The sequence below is a fragment of the Denticeps clupeoides genome, chromosome 15 (assembly GCF_900700375.1).
Source record: "Denticeps clupeoides chromosome 15, fDenClu1.1, whole genome shotgun sequence".
Taxonomy (NCBI): Eukaryota; Metazoa; Chordata; class Actinopteri; order Clupeiformes; family Denticipitidae; genus Denticeps; species Denticeps clupeoides.
Window position 1 is genome coordinate 15259808 of NC_041721.1, and position 15905 is coordinate 15275712.

General features: G+C 41.7%; 1 protein-coding gene across 25 annotated transcripts in view; it reads left to right on the forward strand.

Moving 5' to 3' along the window:
* Positions 1-15905, forward strand: part of nrxn1a (neurexin 1a) — a 118570-nt gene that overhangs the window by 75687 nt on the left and 26978 nt on the right. For 15 of the 25 annotated variants that reach the window (XM_028955422.1, XM_028955424.1, XM_028955423.1 and 12 more), the window contains 3 exons: positions 267-457; positions 771-944; positions 4479-4598. In XM_028955422.1, the coding sequence (XP_028811255.1) occupies positions 267-457; positions 771-944; positions 4479-4598 (485 nt within the window). Of the gene's footprint in view, positions 1-266; positions 458-770; positions 945-1644; positions 1672-4478; positions 4599-15905 lie in introns of all 25 variants that reach the window. The other 10 variants (XM_028955405.1, XM_028955421.1, XM_028955404.1 and 7 more) reach the window with 1 other exon arrangement.

Sequence of the window (15905 nt, forward strand, 5' to 3'; positions counted from 1 at the left end):
AGTTCCTAATCAGGGTCAGTGATTTATGTTGATGTACATTATTTATGCTACTGCTCTCCAGGAAAGCCTAAGTTTTATTTGTGTCCCATATGAATTAAGAATTATAATGGAATAAGCCCATTCAGTCATGACGAAAAACGTTGAAGTGAATTGTGACAGGTGGTGCAAAGTTAAACCTCTGTTGACTTTGACTCTGCTGTGTATGCCATTTTCTGCATAAATATGAATGAAGCATTTTTGCTGTTGCTGCACTCTGCCCCACATAGGTATCTGCACTATGTATCGGACCTGGGAAATGGAGCTCACCTGATCAAGGGCAACTCCAACACACCCCTAAATGACAATCACTGGCACAATGTAATTATATCGCGAGACACCAACAACCTTCATACAGTCAAGATAGATACCAAGATAACCACACAGACCACAATGGGAGCCAAGAACCTGGATTTGAAAGGTATCTTCCAATTACATAATCTGGAATAACTTTTTTTCCCATAAGACCTTGTTACTATGAGTTGGGGTTTGTAAATGTATCTGTTCTCATGTTAAAATTGTAGATATAGATATCCTGTTGAAAATTCTGATTAATGCTGCCTACACATCATCATCCCAAATGATTCCTGAATCCAAGGCTTCATGATATGGGCAGTGTAGAGCTAGGCCTTAGGTCTATATTCTGTACTCATTTGGCAGTTACTAAAATAACTTATTGTAGTAAAACTACAACCCAACTGCATTGTTTTAAGATGCTTTCTTCACATTTTAAGGTGACCTTTACATTGGGGGTGTGGCTAAGGACATGTACAAGGACCTGCCCAAACTAGTGCACTCCAAAGAGGGCTTCCAAGGCTGCCTGGCCTCGGTGGATCTGAATGGCCGCCTGCCAGACCTCCTGTCAGACGCATTAGCCACCACCGGACAAGTTGAGCGAGGCTGCGAAGGTGAGAGCAGCTCGAAAGTTGGCTATGAGGGGTTTTTTTTAGGTTCGGCATACCTATCTTATTCGCCCCGCCCCTACTAATGCTTTAGATCTTCACACTTCATTGCTTCTTGTACATTCTTTTGCAATGCCTTGTGCTCAACCTCAAATGAACCCCCAAGACAAAGTGTTATTCACTGTGTTTTTGTAGGTAAATAGCTTGGTGTAAAATAACTAATCATTGTATAAGACTGTACATATATGATGCAGACTAATCAGATGTTGCTGTTAAATTTGAACATTGATTCAGCGTCTACTTTAGGATTAGCCTTTTAAAATATTCAACTATGACAAGGTTAAATTGTCATTTTGGAGGGGGGTCATTTGGGATTGGGATTGGGCCTCTGGTTCTTTTTTCCCTTTGTTTCTTTGGACACGTAGACCTGGGCATTTCAACAAAACCAAAAGGTTGTTCATGTCACATTGTCGGAATTGATGCATTGATGCTTCAGCAGCCAGTTGGATGCTTTAAAATGGCAACAGATTCATATCACTATCACAGAAATCATTGTAGAATTTAGTTTCTTGCCCAGGCCTACAAGTTTTTGTCTGTCCAATTTTACCGCTCCTCTTATTTGCTGTAACCACTGACGTTGCTGTGTTTTTACTAACATCTTTTTTTAATATATTTTGCTTTTTCCTTTTGTTTTGGCTGACAAAAGTTGCATTGATGAAAGCTGACTTGCAAGGTAGATAGATATGCATTGTTGTTTGAAGTTTCACCCTTGACCCCTCCCTCTGGAAAAAATCCACTGGTGAAAACCACTTTTTGTCAACTCCTAGCACCACAGTGAGAACCCATACAAGCAGAAGACCATCTGCTTGTATTTGTAGTTTTGATAGTAGTTCTCAGCCTTGATGTTGTGCTGGCAAGGCCTTTTGTGTTTTGCTTTTATATTATTACATTTTGTTGTTTTTTTATTTATCGGACCACTTAGACACAGCCAGTCCCCTGTCAACACTTTTTTTTTTTCAGGCATGTGCTAAATGCCCTGTTTTTCCTGTGTGTGACCCTCCTGTGTCAATGCATGCCACTAAAACCATGCTGTTAATGAAGATTTCAAAAAAGATGGTCTATATTCTGTTGAGAAATGTTTGGTTTTGAACGTACACAATATTGCACTTTGTTGTACTACCAATAGTAGCCTATACCCATCTATAGATTTGTTGTGAGTCTCGTATAGTTAATAGCTTGTGTGCGATGTGTACACAGTATCCAAAGTGCTGCCTCTGGTAATAAAAGCGACCAAGATCGGTGGACCTGCCACTGCCTCTCTGCAATGTAAAAATTGTCGACAGCTAATTTGCCCCTTGCGCCACCAGTGACAGATTTATATATACAGTATATAGTCTCATTCAAATGCAATTTGCATATAATTGGCTGCCTTTCGACTGTGTAAGAGTGCGTGGTAAGTGGTTGAGTGTGTAGTTGTGTGTGCGTGTTGTCGCTGTGCCACCGAGCTCTCACATCTCAGCATTTATTTCGGCAGAACAGTTGCAGCAGCAGAAAACGAGGCTCATATTTCACACCTTACCTGCAGTTCCACCCTACACCCCCCACGTAAACAAGAAAACAAGCACAGTGAATCTCACACAGGCATACATATGCACCATCACCCACATACTACAACGTTCCCATGATTACTGACACGCTATAGCACCCCTTCTTTATTTGACTTACCTGGTAAAAACATCATTCACAGGTCATGAGAAAATAACCTCCCCCCAAAAAAAGAAATATGAAAAAGAAATGTGCTTTCAAAATGCTTATCAGAGAGCCTTCATCTCCAGAACAGAAAGGACTGATTCTTCAAGATACAGGTTACCTTAAATATGAACATTTTCCTGTGTCATTTGTTCTGAAGTAAACATTTTTTCATTCACATCGTTTTTAACCAATATCCAATGTTTTCTTTAGATGGAGATATATTCTTGGGGGACATTTAATATAATCATCTAAATAAAGATGTTCTTTGATACTGGCGTGACCATCAATGATTTGTGTACTGAAGTACAAACAGCATTAGTTGAATGCACAAAAAAAAAGAAATTAATTGAATAATGGACATTGGTTCCACATGATTCATTTTATTTAGGCTGCCCTAATTCCTTTGCATTATTTCAAAAAGTACATATTTAGTTCATTACATTTACATTACATTTACGGCATTTATGAGACACCCTTATCCAGAGCGACTTACAATCAGTAGTTACAGGGACAGTTCCCCCCAGGAGAGACTTAGGGTTAAGTGTCTTGCTCAGGGACACAATGGTAGTAAGAGGGATTTGAACCTGGGTCTCCTGGTTCATAGGCGAGTGTGTCGGGTTGGTAGTGGACTAGTGGGTAAGACTCTCGTCTATGAACCAGAAGACCCAGGTTCAAATCCCACTTACTACCATTGTGTCCGTGAGCAAGAGACTTAACCTCCGGGGGGGGACTGTCCCTGTAACTACTGATTGTATGTCGCTCTGGATAAGGGCGTCTGAAAAATGCCGTAAATGTAAATGTAAATATTACCCACTAGGCTACTACCACCACCTTAAGTAACAAATTATTTTATTGATAAAATGTAATTTGGCATTGAATCCATATTAAACATTATTATTCTTACATGATCAAATAATTTTCTTTTAACTCTGCTGTGTTTTGTTGGAAATACATAAGTTGAATGCAGTTCATTTCAAAGGGGAACATTCCCTTTTTTTATTGTAAAGTAAATAATAGTGTTAGTCAGAGCCCAGATTTCATATTCCATTTAACTGCACATCTGCTTCTATGAACTCGAAACCAGCATTGCCACAGTATCCTTAGTAACCAGCCATAGTCAGAGACTTCTTCCTCTCTTATAAAGCAGAAAGACCCACATGCTGTTTAAATAATCAGCATCATTTATTCAGCAAAAAGACATAAATGAAAAGCTATAAATGAAACGCTTCCCTTAAACATGTCAAGGAAAAAGAAAAAGAAACGCTTACCTTATAATAATCGATATTAGCTTTCAACCTACTGTGAAAGGGGCTTCATTTTTATTTTATATCTGGACTATTCAGGTGTCACGCTTCATGAAAGATCATTCGTCAACCCGTTCTGCATTAATATCATAGTTTTATATGACTATATAAATGTCATGTGTAAGCGTATGCCCATGCACTTTTTTACTGTGAATTGTTCAGTGAGGGATAATGGGATGACTGTTACTCTATATAGCTCCAGCTAAAGAAATATTCCGCTGAGAGGACACCAGTAGGGTAGAAAAAGAGTCTTCCTCCCCTTCAATCTGTTCGATTTGTGAGTCACAGGCCATGGGTCGATTTCATATATACTGGAGTGGGCACGTATTGGTATGGTATAGGCATTTGACTGGTCCAAGCTTATTATATGCAGTGCTGCTCTGGGTGTAAATATGAAATATGGTGTGAAGAATGTGGCATTGAGGAGGTGAAAGTGGATTCAAATCTCCTGCCCTCTTTTTCTCGTCCAACCCCATTACTCCAGGCCCCAGTACCACCTGTCAGGAAGACTCCTGCTCCAATCAGGGTGTTTGTCTTCAGCAGTGGGAGGGGTTCAGCTGTGACTGCAGCATGACGTCGTTCGGAGGGCCACTCTGCAATGACCGTAAGTCTCCGAGTTTTCAATTTCCTGCTGTTACCACAAATGTTGCACACTCTGGTATGTTAAAAAGTGAGTGAGTCACAACCTACCCTGCAGATAACTGAAACATTACATTACCAGTCAAAACATTTGCATCCCTCCAAAGCATGGAGCTTTTGCTGTGATGGCAGCATTTCTCACTCTTGGCTTCTTTCCACCACCTTAAGTTAGACAACGGAGACAGTTTTTAAAAAGTCCTGAAGGTTTTTTGCTAAACATTTTCTTAACATTCACTCATTTTGATGATGACAAAAGTGAACAAAGCAGCCATGAAGGTAAAAAGAGGCGACTCATTCATCAAACATCCTTCACTTTCTCCTGATACGACAAATACGTTTCTTGCATTGGATTCTTCAAAATGGCCTCCAACTCAGTCTCCATAGCCACTGCAGAGTAGGTTCATCCAAATTTTGACTGGTAATGTATGAACACTGCTATTTTGACACTTGAACAATTTCGAAATATGCTGCAAGTATTCCATCACATTTACTGCTGGGCACCAGCCCACTGCTGGATGCACACACACTCACCCATGCCTAAGAAACCGGAGAACCCGAAAGAACCCGACACAAGGAGAGCAGCACACAAAGCCAGAGCTGGCATTCAAACACACAACTTCAGAGGTCTGACGCCACATCCCTAACCCCCACACCACCGTGAGGCCTTACTATGTAATGGGGCAGCGGTGGCCTAGTAGGTAAGGAGGCGAACTCATAACTGAAGTGTGCGAGTTCAAATCCCGAACCACCAAGGTGCCACTTAGGTCCCCTTGATCAGGGTACCGTCCCCACACGCTGCTCCCCGGGCCCCTGTCATGGCTGCCCACTGCTCACGAAGGGTAGTGGTTAAAAGCAGAGGACACATTTTGTTGAGTCACCGTCCTTTCTATCAAAATGACGAAAACAATCACTTTCACTTTGTGATTACATAGTAATTAGTTATTATCAAAAAATACTTTGTGTAGAGTCTTAAGCTTCATCATTAATGGAGTCACCTCATAACATTCCTGAACTGTTTTTACTGTGACAGTGTGCATTACTCCATATGCAGTGGGTTTGCGTGGTCTGCGAGACTCTTTAAGTAGGTGGTACGTGTCAAAGTTTCATCCACACGAATGCAGGACCTAAGGTTTCTCAGCAGAACTCCGGCCAGAGCATCACACTGCCTCCACCGGCTTCCTACAGCGCGTCCTGCTGCCATCTCTAACCTAGACATCCCACACACCCGGCCGTCCACATGATTTAAAAGAAAATCCGGCCAGTGCCCATTGTAGGACTATTCGGGGGTGGACAGGGGTCAGCATGGTCACCCCGACTGTTCTACAGCTAGTGGTAAAGCTCTGTGTGTTCTGACACCTTCCTGTCATACGATGGGATTGGACCTGTCACACCTTTTGTGGCAGATTTTAATGGTCTGTTCTTTTTTGCCATATATACCCTCATAAACCCTCCAATCGCAGCAGAAGGTTTAAGAAGCCATTTATCTGCTGTTGCCAAGAGTAGCTTTATAATGAGATCATTTTTCACTCGAAAATGAATATTTTTTCCTTGCAAGTTGGTGGTGGTGTCGGAACATTCTTGTGGCAGTACATGTGTGTGTGTGTGTGCTTGTGTGTGATCTATGTTCCCGTTTGCCTGTTTGGAACTATGTCTGTGCTATTTTTCTGCCTCATTTAAAAAAGTAGCACTGACATTTGTGTGCACGTTCTCTTCGAAAGCCAATAAAGAAAACTGCTGAGAAGCAGAAATGAACTGAGATAAAGAAATGCTCCAGAGTCTTCTATTTTTCTGTTTTTTTAAGGAGAAGCTGTTGTTACTGTGTTGCACACTGCTGAACAGTGGCAGCGTAGTTTTTCATATAGGAACAGTCTTAAAGGAGTGTTCCACCCTAGAGTCAAGAAATCCTGTAATGAAATGTTTGAAATGGAAATACCGCATTTGCCCATAATAAAATATGTCTCTCTCTCTCTTCCTCTAAATGCATTTGAAAAATTGTGTCTTACATTCACAGTCTAGACCAGTAATGCCGTGTAGATATTACAGTGTTTTAAGATGTCTTGAAAAAAGTATATTCAGGCCAATACAGAGGTTCCTGTTTTTTTAATAAGTTCTGTGGAAAAAGTAGATTAATCGCGTCACGCTTAGGGAAAGAGGTGCTGCTTTTGAGTTTTATTTCCCATTAAACAGAGATAAATATGGCAGCTTTTTCCAAAAACCTGGACACTCACACAAAAAAAGTGTCCATGACTTTGTGATTATGGGTGGACATTATTGCCCTACTAGTGTTTTTCTTGTCAGTGTTGCTTTGGTCTGTATGAGGGTTTTAGCCACAAAAACCTCTATAGCTGTTTTTTGACTGAACACTGAACATTGTGCCATTCAGAAACAGTCGAGGAGACTTATTCAAAGTTGAAGTTTTTCAAAGTTGTTCTTCCAGAAGGAAAAAATCCCTGTTCTACACTCATTCGTGTCAGGTTTTGAACTGCACAGAGAGGAGGCCAGAACGATAGAGAGACAAAGAGAAGAGAGAGGAGAGCGAACTTTGATCGTCTCTGGGTGTTATCACATGCCAGTTCTGAATGGGGTAATTAATGAAGAAAAGTGATGTGGCAAGCAACACATTGCTGAATGCAAAATGATTTGCCCACATAAATACAATTAAATCGGACCCGCTGCCGATAACGGGGGGCTTTCGCACGGTAGAGCGATAACGTGGCCCATCCGCCCCCCTCTCCCTCACAGAGATGTGAAATTAAATCTGATAAGTGCATCCATTTGCCAAACACCCTCAGCTCCCGGCTCGTTCTCAGAATGAACATTATTTCAATAAAGCTGCGGATGATTTTAATTAGCTCTTAGCTATCAGTAGTTCCATTTTTTTATTAATAAAAAAAGAGCCAGTGTTGCCCGTTTAGAGCGGAAGTCTGTGAGTGTGTGTGTGTGTGTGTGTGTGTGTGTGTGTGTGTGTGTGTGTGTGTTTGAGTTCTCAGTGTTTCACTCATCCAGTAATCAGTGGCCAGATGGAGCGATGAGGTAGGAGAAGACAAGAAGGGGAATAGAGCATGAAAAAAGGGAAGAAGTGTGAACATGAAGGAGCATGTGACAGAAAACCCTATTGTTTTTTATCTCTCGTATTCCATTTATGAGGGTTTGAATAGATAACAGTGTTGGATTATAATAACAGTTATGAATTTTAATGAAATCACAACAAATTAATCTTGTCTGTTTTTACAAGGACTGGCTCACATTTTCTCACATTATGCCCCACTTCACTGGGAGCTATATATATGTATATTTTTATGAAGGAAAGACCTGACGAGGACATTGCTTTCGTAAAATATATGACTGTCTTTGACCACTAGATGGTGCTCCAGCGAATGGATGCTGGGCATCACTGAAAATTTATTTTCATAGCGCTTATAGACCAGGATAACTGCTCACCAATTACAAATGGCACATATTACACATAATGAGAAATTGATGCATAGTTAGTTCCTCCTGCCCCAGCCATAGGCAACATAGGCAATCATGAGAAACCCAAACACTGTCTTAATACACAGATGAAATTAAAATACTTGCATCAGTGTCAAGCCTTTTTTGCACCATTAATTTGCCACCCATATTCTTAAAATGCATCTACCATTCTGAATGGTAGATACCATTCGACCATTAAAATGAGAGTTTTGCGCCAGTGCTGGATAAATTATACCTTTTAACTAGGGCTGCACGATTTGGGGAAAAAGACATATTGCAATTATTGAGATCAATATTGCGATATGCGATTGTGATATGATAAAGGACACTTGCTTGTATATCAATGAAAAGTCGAATACAAATTACTAATAGTGAAATGTTTAATTTCAAAGTGAAACATACAAACTACTTATAACAACTTGAAATGCCCAGTGCTTTCAAAATACAATATTCTACTAAATTAAATAATCACAAAAAAGTCTTTACTTTAAAAAACATTACTGTCGAACGACAAACCCTGGTAAGGCTAAACAACTGTTTTGATTATATTTGGCCATTATAAAATCCCGTATTATAGTTCTTACGTTTAACCAAAACGTTGTTTGGAGGCTGACTTGAACACAGGGATGCATAGCTTTGCTAGCTTAGCTAAGGTTAAGATTTGTAAACTGAGGTGAATTTCTTTAGGAAACCTTCAAAGTTTGAAAAAAGTTAACTAAACAGCTAAGAACAGTCTAAATAGTTAATGCCTACGTTTAGCCAAAACGTTGTTTGGAGGCTGACTTGAACACAGGAATGCATAGCTTCGCTAGCTTAGCCTAGCTTAGCTAAGGTTAAGACTTATAAAACGGGATTTTATAATGCCCAAATATATTCAAAACAATTGTCCAGCCTTACCTATGAAATGTAAGTCCCCGAGATCTGGTTTGGAGCGTACAGCGGTTTGTACAGCCCCAAGCAGCACAAAAGTGAGGCATTTTTATGCACTTCTCTCCATAGACATGTATATGCTTCACTCCACAGCACAGCCTATCGCAATGTGGTGGCGACGTTGACGTACGTCTACCCATATGTCTACGTGAGTCACTAATCTGAGGTCTCCATTGAACCGAATCGAAAGTCATGTGACCAAACACGTCGCAATAAATCGCAGCTTTTTACGTTCATGTAATCGCACAGACTGAAATCGCAATTATGATTGCGATTAGATTAATCGTGCAGCACTACTTTTAACAACTCTTGAAAATGCAAATTTAGGATAAACAAGCCCATTTTAAAGCCTTTTAAAATATTCTAATAAGAAGGGATGATAAGATCAGACACTCCTGTACTACAAAGCGTTATTTTTTGGGGGGAGTCTCCTTTTTAAAATGAAAACTTTAAAATTCAGGAAGTCTTGGAAATGTCTTTTCCACGCACACACTCACACTCAGCAGGTCTCCTTCCTCAGTTGAAATTATGCAGTGCTAATAAGAAGCACAGGAAAGACAGACAGGGCCGCGACTTCCATGTCAGCCTCATTTTGAGTTCTTCTAATTCACATCGTAGCCCAAGGACCGTGGAATCACCCACACGGAATCACTCACTTCAGGGGGTGTTCCCCACTCTCTGAACACACCTACCACTAATGGGTTGGTGCACCGGCATCGTAGAACCGCGCGTGGCTTGGTTTGATCTCGCTCCATTTGAAGTTTTATTTGTGCACTGCAGAATGCAGACCACAGACTCCACTGCCGACTACAAAGGCGTTCGCGTTCCGACAAGGAAACTCATTACCGGCCCTCGCATCTGGCCAAAAAGGCAGGGACCTAAACCACACTGGCAACAGATCAAAATGACTATTTCAAGGACTTCTGTGGCTCTGCATTATAAACCGCTTTCTGCCATCCTTGCAACTACATTTAATTAACTTGTGCTCCGTAGGAGGAGTTTTTTCTTCTGAACTGGTCTGCAGAACAGTTTATTATTTGGGGGCGGGGGGGGGCTGAAATATATAATGCAGCATTAGATTGACTAGTACTGAGTACTGTTCATTCACAAAAGCGGTACTCTGCCATTCTTTCATTGCTTCTGTTGAATGTGGAATTGCCAATAAGCAATTATTCCCAAAATATCAAATAAAAAAATTCTCCTCCTGGCGAAACCTGGGAGTCTGGGACAATGGTACGGCCTGAACCTGTATTTGTGTCAGCATAGCTTATGGTTCTAGACAAACATAATTAAACAATTATTCTAATGACTTATATAATAAGATATTCTGCACATGAATGTTTTTAGTTAAACAAATACAAATTCAAATAGTTTTGCTGTCTGGACGCTGGGGGAGACAAAACTGGGCACAATGAGTGGCTACCCGGTGATAAGGGAATTCCGAGCATAAGTGGGCGGGGCAATGAAAAGAAACTTTCCATTTTCCTTCACTTGACTCCTTCTGCTTATTGCTACAGAGAGAGACTTATTGCCCTCTTGTCCGTCGTTCTGTCTGTCTCTTTTATTTTCCTCCCTCTCTCCTTCACCAGCTGTGTGTTATAGACAGGACTGCTGAAAGCAGCGAGTGAAGACACAATAAATGAAAGTCTGGTGTAGGCTTTGGTATACACACACACACAAACACACACACTTGTTTTGCTCTGTTCCAAGACGACAGACCTTATTCCTGTGTTTCTGTGTACGTCTGCTGCTGTTTTCAGTCACAGGAGGTATGTTCTCTGTTGGCAGTTTGCCTGCGTGCATGTGTGTGTGTGTGCGTGTGTGTGTAGTTATGTGTAAGCGTGTGTGTGTGTGTGTGTGTGTGAGCTGAGGAGGGGGAGCGCTGTTGTCAGAATGGAGCGCTGCAGCAGTTACTGTGTGCCGCTGCTCTGGCTGGTCGCAGACACTCGCTTCTCTCCTCCTCCTGCTGGAATGATGGTTCGGCCCCGCGGGATACGGCCCGGCAGACGGGAATTCTGGGTCAGACTGGAACGTGCGCTCCTGCTTTTTCAACCGTTATCCTCTGATATCCGGGAGTATTACTGCATGTCTTTTATTCTGCCTTTCATTTTCTGAAATGAGCTTATTCTTGGACCAAGAGGAGTTTAACCAGCTTTCAAGCTTCCTTTTTTCCTCAAGACTTTTTTAGCCAGTTTCTGTTCATTATTTATTATTTTCTTTATTCGTGGGAGTTTAATACACTGAAGTGCAAACCTTTTCTGGTTTGTTGAGGATCGTTCTCCTCCTGTTTTTTTTTTTTTTTTTTACTCCATCCCTCCAACCTGGAAGCATGCATAGGAGAGCTGGCCCTCCGTGGCCCAGCAGGGCACCTCGACGTCTGGCTTCGTCCGCCCTGGGTCTGACCCTGCGTCTGGTGCTCTGGGTGCCTCCTCTAGCGCTGGGGTTAGAACTGACCGCCATGCCTGTAGCCCTCTCAGCACAAGCCTTCCTACGGGCAGGACACGGTGGGTAAAGCGGCTCGCTCGCTCACTTGGTTGCTCACTTGCTTTCTGTCCCGTCCTCCCAAAACACCGGCACCATCATGAGCGTTTTGCACTTTCCGAAATTCTTTACTATTTTGCTGGACTGCATGATGCTGTCATGATGCGGTTTGGTTTTCTGTGTCATACCTTTAACGTCAGCTAGACGGGGTTCCTGTGTGCTGAAGATGGGTGAGCTTTGCAGCATCTGAGCGGATGCTAAAGCAGAGGGCACTGCAGACGTAGAGCTGGGGCTCCTGCGAGGTTTACACAAAACTGGCTGCAGCTTCTAATGTGGCCATAGCACTCGTCAATTCTATAAGATGTTGTTCACACTCAACCAGCCATAGTCCTATTGACATTACAATTATATGGCTCCTTGTAGTACTGTGTGTGTGTGTGTGAGAGAGAGAGAGAGAGAGACATCCACCCTATTCCAGGGAATGGGGTAAAGAGGACATGCTTTTAAAATGCCATTAGTGCTCAAGGCCTTAGGGACAGTCTGCTTTCCCATTCATTGTATGTCGCCCCGTTATTCCTTTGCGAGTGAAGACACAATAAATGAAAGTCTGGTGTAGTCTGTGTGTGTTTTATGTGTCCTTTAATGTAGTGTATGCGTGTGTGTGTGTGTGCAAGAGACAGATGATAACCCACCGACCACTGCCGGGTTCAGGAAATAAAACAGGAATAAAGTGTGAAGTATGAATAAGTATGTAACGACACAAAGTTCTGCAAAATGAACAGGAGACATTTAAACATGAAAAAAAGACAAAGCACAAGATGTACAGAAGATGGAAAAGTCTTTCGTTATACTGTATGTGGAGTATCCTCATTTCATCCAGTATGCAAAGCTCTTTTTTTGCAAAGGTAAAGATGCCCCCCCCAGCCCTGCCCAGTCCGCCACTGAATCCTCACCACATTCCGGTGCCTGACATAGACACATGGAGTACCGAAGTGTAACGTCTGAGCTACAGAAATAGCAAAATATGACCAAAAATCATTTCCACAAACAACTACAAAGGGATTTGTGTAGAAAAGCATTCAGCATGAAGACACTTATTTATTCCATAATGTTTCATACATGCTGTAAACTTAATTTATTTTTTAAATGAGGTGGACGTCATCCCTTGTGGTTCAAGTGCTATCTGACAGCAGATGATGCTGTTGTATAGTCCTGAAGATGGACTAATATTCATAATTAAATGCATGTAAACGTAATGATAATTTCTGTGATCACCCTCACATTCATGCATTCAAAACCCAAAGGCTGCAATTACTTGTGGTACTTATGTATGTTTGAGTGTGTGTGTGAAGGCATGTGTGCATTTGGGAGCAGGTGAGAGAACACTGAGCCTTCCATGCCATTTTGTGTTTTTCTTCATCGTCTGAAGTGATAAAAACTTAAAGTGAATGCAGGACATTTTCAGCGGTTTCCATGAGCTTCAGAAATACAACTCTGATATGTTTTGACCTTTTCTTATTGCGTTCCTCCCCGCTCAGTTTCTTTCAGCAAAAAGCCCATTTCCATGACAGCGTGTAGACTTTTGTGAGCCCATATACCTCTTATTACAAGTAACCCTTGCCCCCTTTGGTTCTCAAGGGGTCTTAGATACTACATATACCCGAAAAACAGTCTTCTGTGATATAACAGGTACATTGACATCAGTGACATCTGACCAAATTCATGCTTCTACTTATAGATCTTTTAGCTATTAATTATGTTTTGTGGTTTCTTTATGGATTTCTTTACTGGCAATATGCCTCGGGAACATATGGCGAGGGTTTGTGCGCATGCTGAGTGAAAATGGGGAGGAGTTTGTAAGAGAGGGATAACAAAATCCTGATCCTGCAGCAGTTGAGTCATCTCTGGCCCTCTTCATCCCCGATCCTCCCCCCTCTCTCTCTGTTTGTGTGCGTGGCCTGATTCAGTAATGCGTGTTGTAATGAGGCTGACAGTGATACGCCTGGTCAGATGGTGACACACTCAGAAAGACAGAGAGGCCACAGCTTAGGTAGAGTGACCTGACAGCAAGAGCGGGAATGTGGGGGATGACAACACACATCCACACCTGACTGACACCATCACACAGGGGCATGATTGGTCCACGCTGAGTTGGAAGTGAGACAAGGGTGGGCGGAGACTTTTGAAAAGTGAAAGGGCACTTTGGTCACCTATCTGTAAGCTCTGTTTCTAGGCAAGGTACGTGCATTGCATGCATATCCATGTGTGTAAATGAACTTTAATGAGGAAAGAGAAGTCACACTGTCATCGTAATGAAGTCTTGTACTGACTCACCAACACACATTAACACAGAGTGGACTAATTTCCCACACAGTAACGCATATTTAAATGTCATTTTTCCAGCCTTTAAAGGGGGGATTAAGGCCTTATTTCCAGCCAACTTTTCTTAAATATATATTTTTTAATTATTATTATTATTAGTTGTATTATTAGTGGTAGTACTATAATCCCTGTTTTTTACCTGATCACTCCGTGAGTTTGCGAACATTCACAGTGCATTATTGATGCAACTCAGAAGAAACTATTGGTCGAATGATTATTGGTCAATGCCTTGCAGGAAAGTTGCAGTAATGAGACAAACCTGCACAGAATTCACAGGACTTGCTCAAATTTGAACTAATTGCTGTCACAAGGTCACCAATCTTTAGTCAAATGTAATTGGGCAGGTTTGAAAAACAGATGGGGTTTATAGCCTAGCCTGGTGGGTAACACACTTGTCTATGAACCAAAAGACCACAAAGTCACAGGTTCAAACCCCACTTACAACTATTGTGTCCCTGAGCAAGACACTTAACCCTGAGTGTGTCCAGAGGTACTGTGCCATCTGATAAATGCTGTAAATGTAAAGATGAAGGAAATATGCAAATGTGATTGAAAGAAGGCATTTAGTACCACTGTCAACTATGCAAGGTGACTGCACAAGACTTTTCCTATACATGCACATTTATTCACATACCCTCAACAAACACCATTTGAAGCCCCAGAGGAACATATGAGCTGAAGGCTCATTACGAAAAACCCGAAGCGAAGCAAAATTCTAACCACCATGTTGTCTCAGATGACACTGCTTTACTGTGCCTAATTGGCCCGGCACAGGTCATCTGAAGAGATCAGCTCCTGACTGCTGATCTTTGTCTGTACTCCATTTCACTTGAAGTATGTGTGTGTGCTGGATACATTAAAATGGTGGTGCCTCTCTGTTGTATCTGGAGAGAGTTGTGCACAGTGTCAGTGGTGTCAGACAAGAGGCTGCTTTGCAGTGACACTAATGGGACTACTGTGCAGTGTTGTCCTTTGGGTGGCAAAAAAAACTAATAGGTAGTAACCTCTGGTGAAGGGAGGAGCAGTAATGCTTTGCACTCACCCACTCGTTCCTACATCCACCCTATAGCACTTAACAGGATTGCAATTCATCGTACAGCACAACACGGCTGAACATATCGGGAAAGTTTTAATCATTTTTACTAAATCCGCTGCAGACGCTTTAACCCACTCATACATATATCTGCTGTGTCTGCTCTAGATCAGTGGCCCCAAAACGTCTTTGGCAAACAAAACTATGGACGGTCTTTACGGGACAACAGCATAAAAAAGTGAAACATTACATTTTGTTCAAAAAGCTAACTGACAATGACAATCCACAGAACCCAAATGTTCTCCCTAAAACTCAACTCATCTTAAATAACATATAACATCTAATGAATGCTTGACTGAGACTTGACCGACCTATTAGCAATTAGTTCATTATTTCATATCGCGAGTCACACTGCACCACCCAGCTGTTCAGTATGACTGGAGTGAGAAATGGCGAGGAGCAGGTTGATGATATGGTCAGGTGGCGTTTTATTGCCTCGCTCCGCTGGGCATGTTGGAGCAGATAAATGAATGTGGTCTTTGGTGTTTCTGCTGATGACACTGACAGGTTTACACCCTCCTCCATGCGCAAAACCGCAGTTGGACAGTGTTCCACATGAGCTAGCACCTGTAATATTCTTTCTCGCGCGTCAGGCTGGTAATTGTTGGCACCCTAATTCACTTTTTAATTGCCTGTTTATAGGCATTAGTTTTGCCTTTGCGGCACAGAGGCCTGATACTGTTTAATAAACCAATACAAGGCTGTCATATTGCACAACAACAGCGTAAGAGAGAAATAGCGAGATTTTTATTTCTATTGCACATTTAAGACGACGACAGTTGGCCAAAGTGCTGAACAAGCATACAGAACGAAACATGATATTAAAACTAAACAAATGTATAGTAACAATGCAATAAAATTATATTCAAATATATAAACTAACATCTGTCGGTGGGCCCATGTTTCAATATG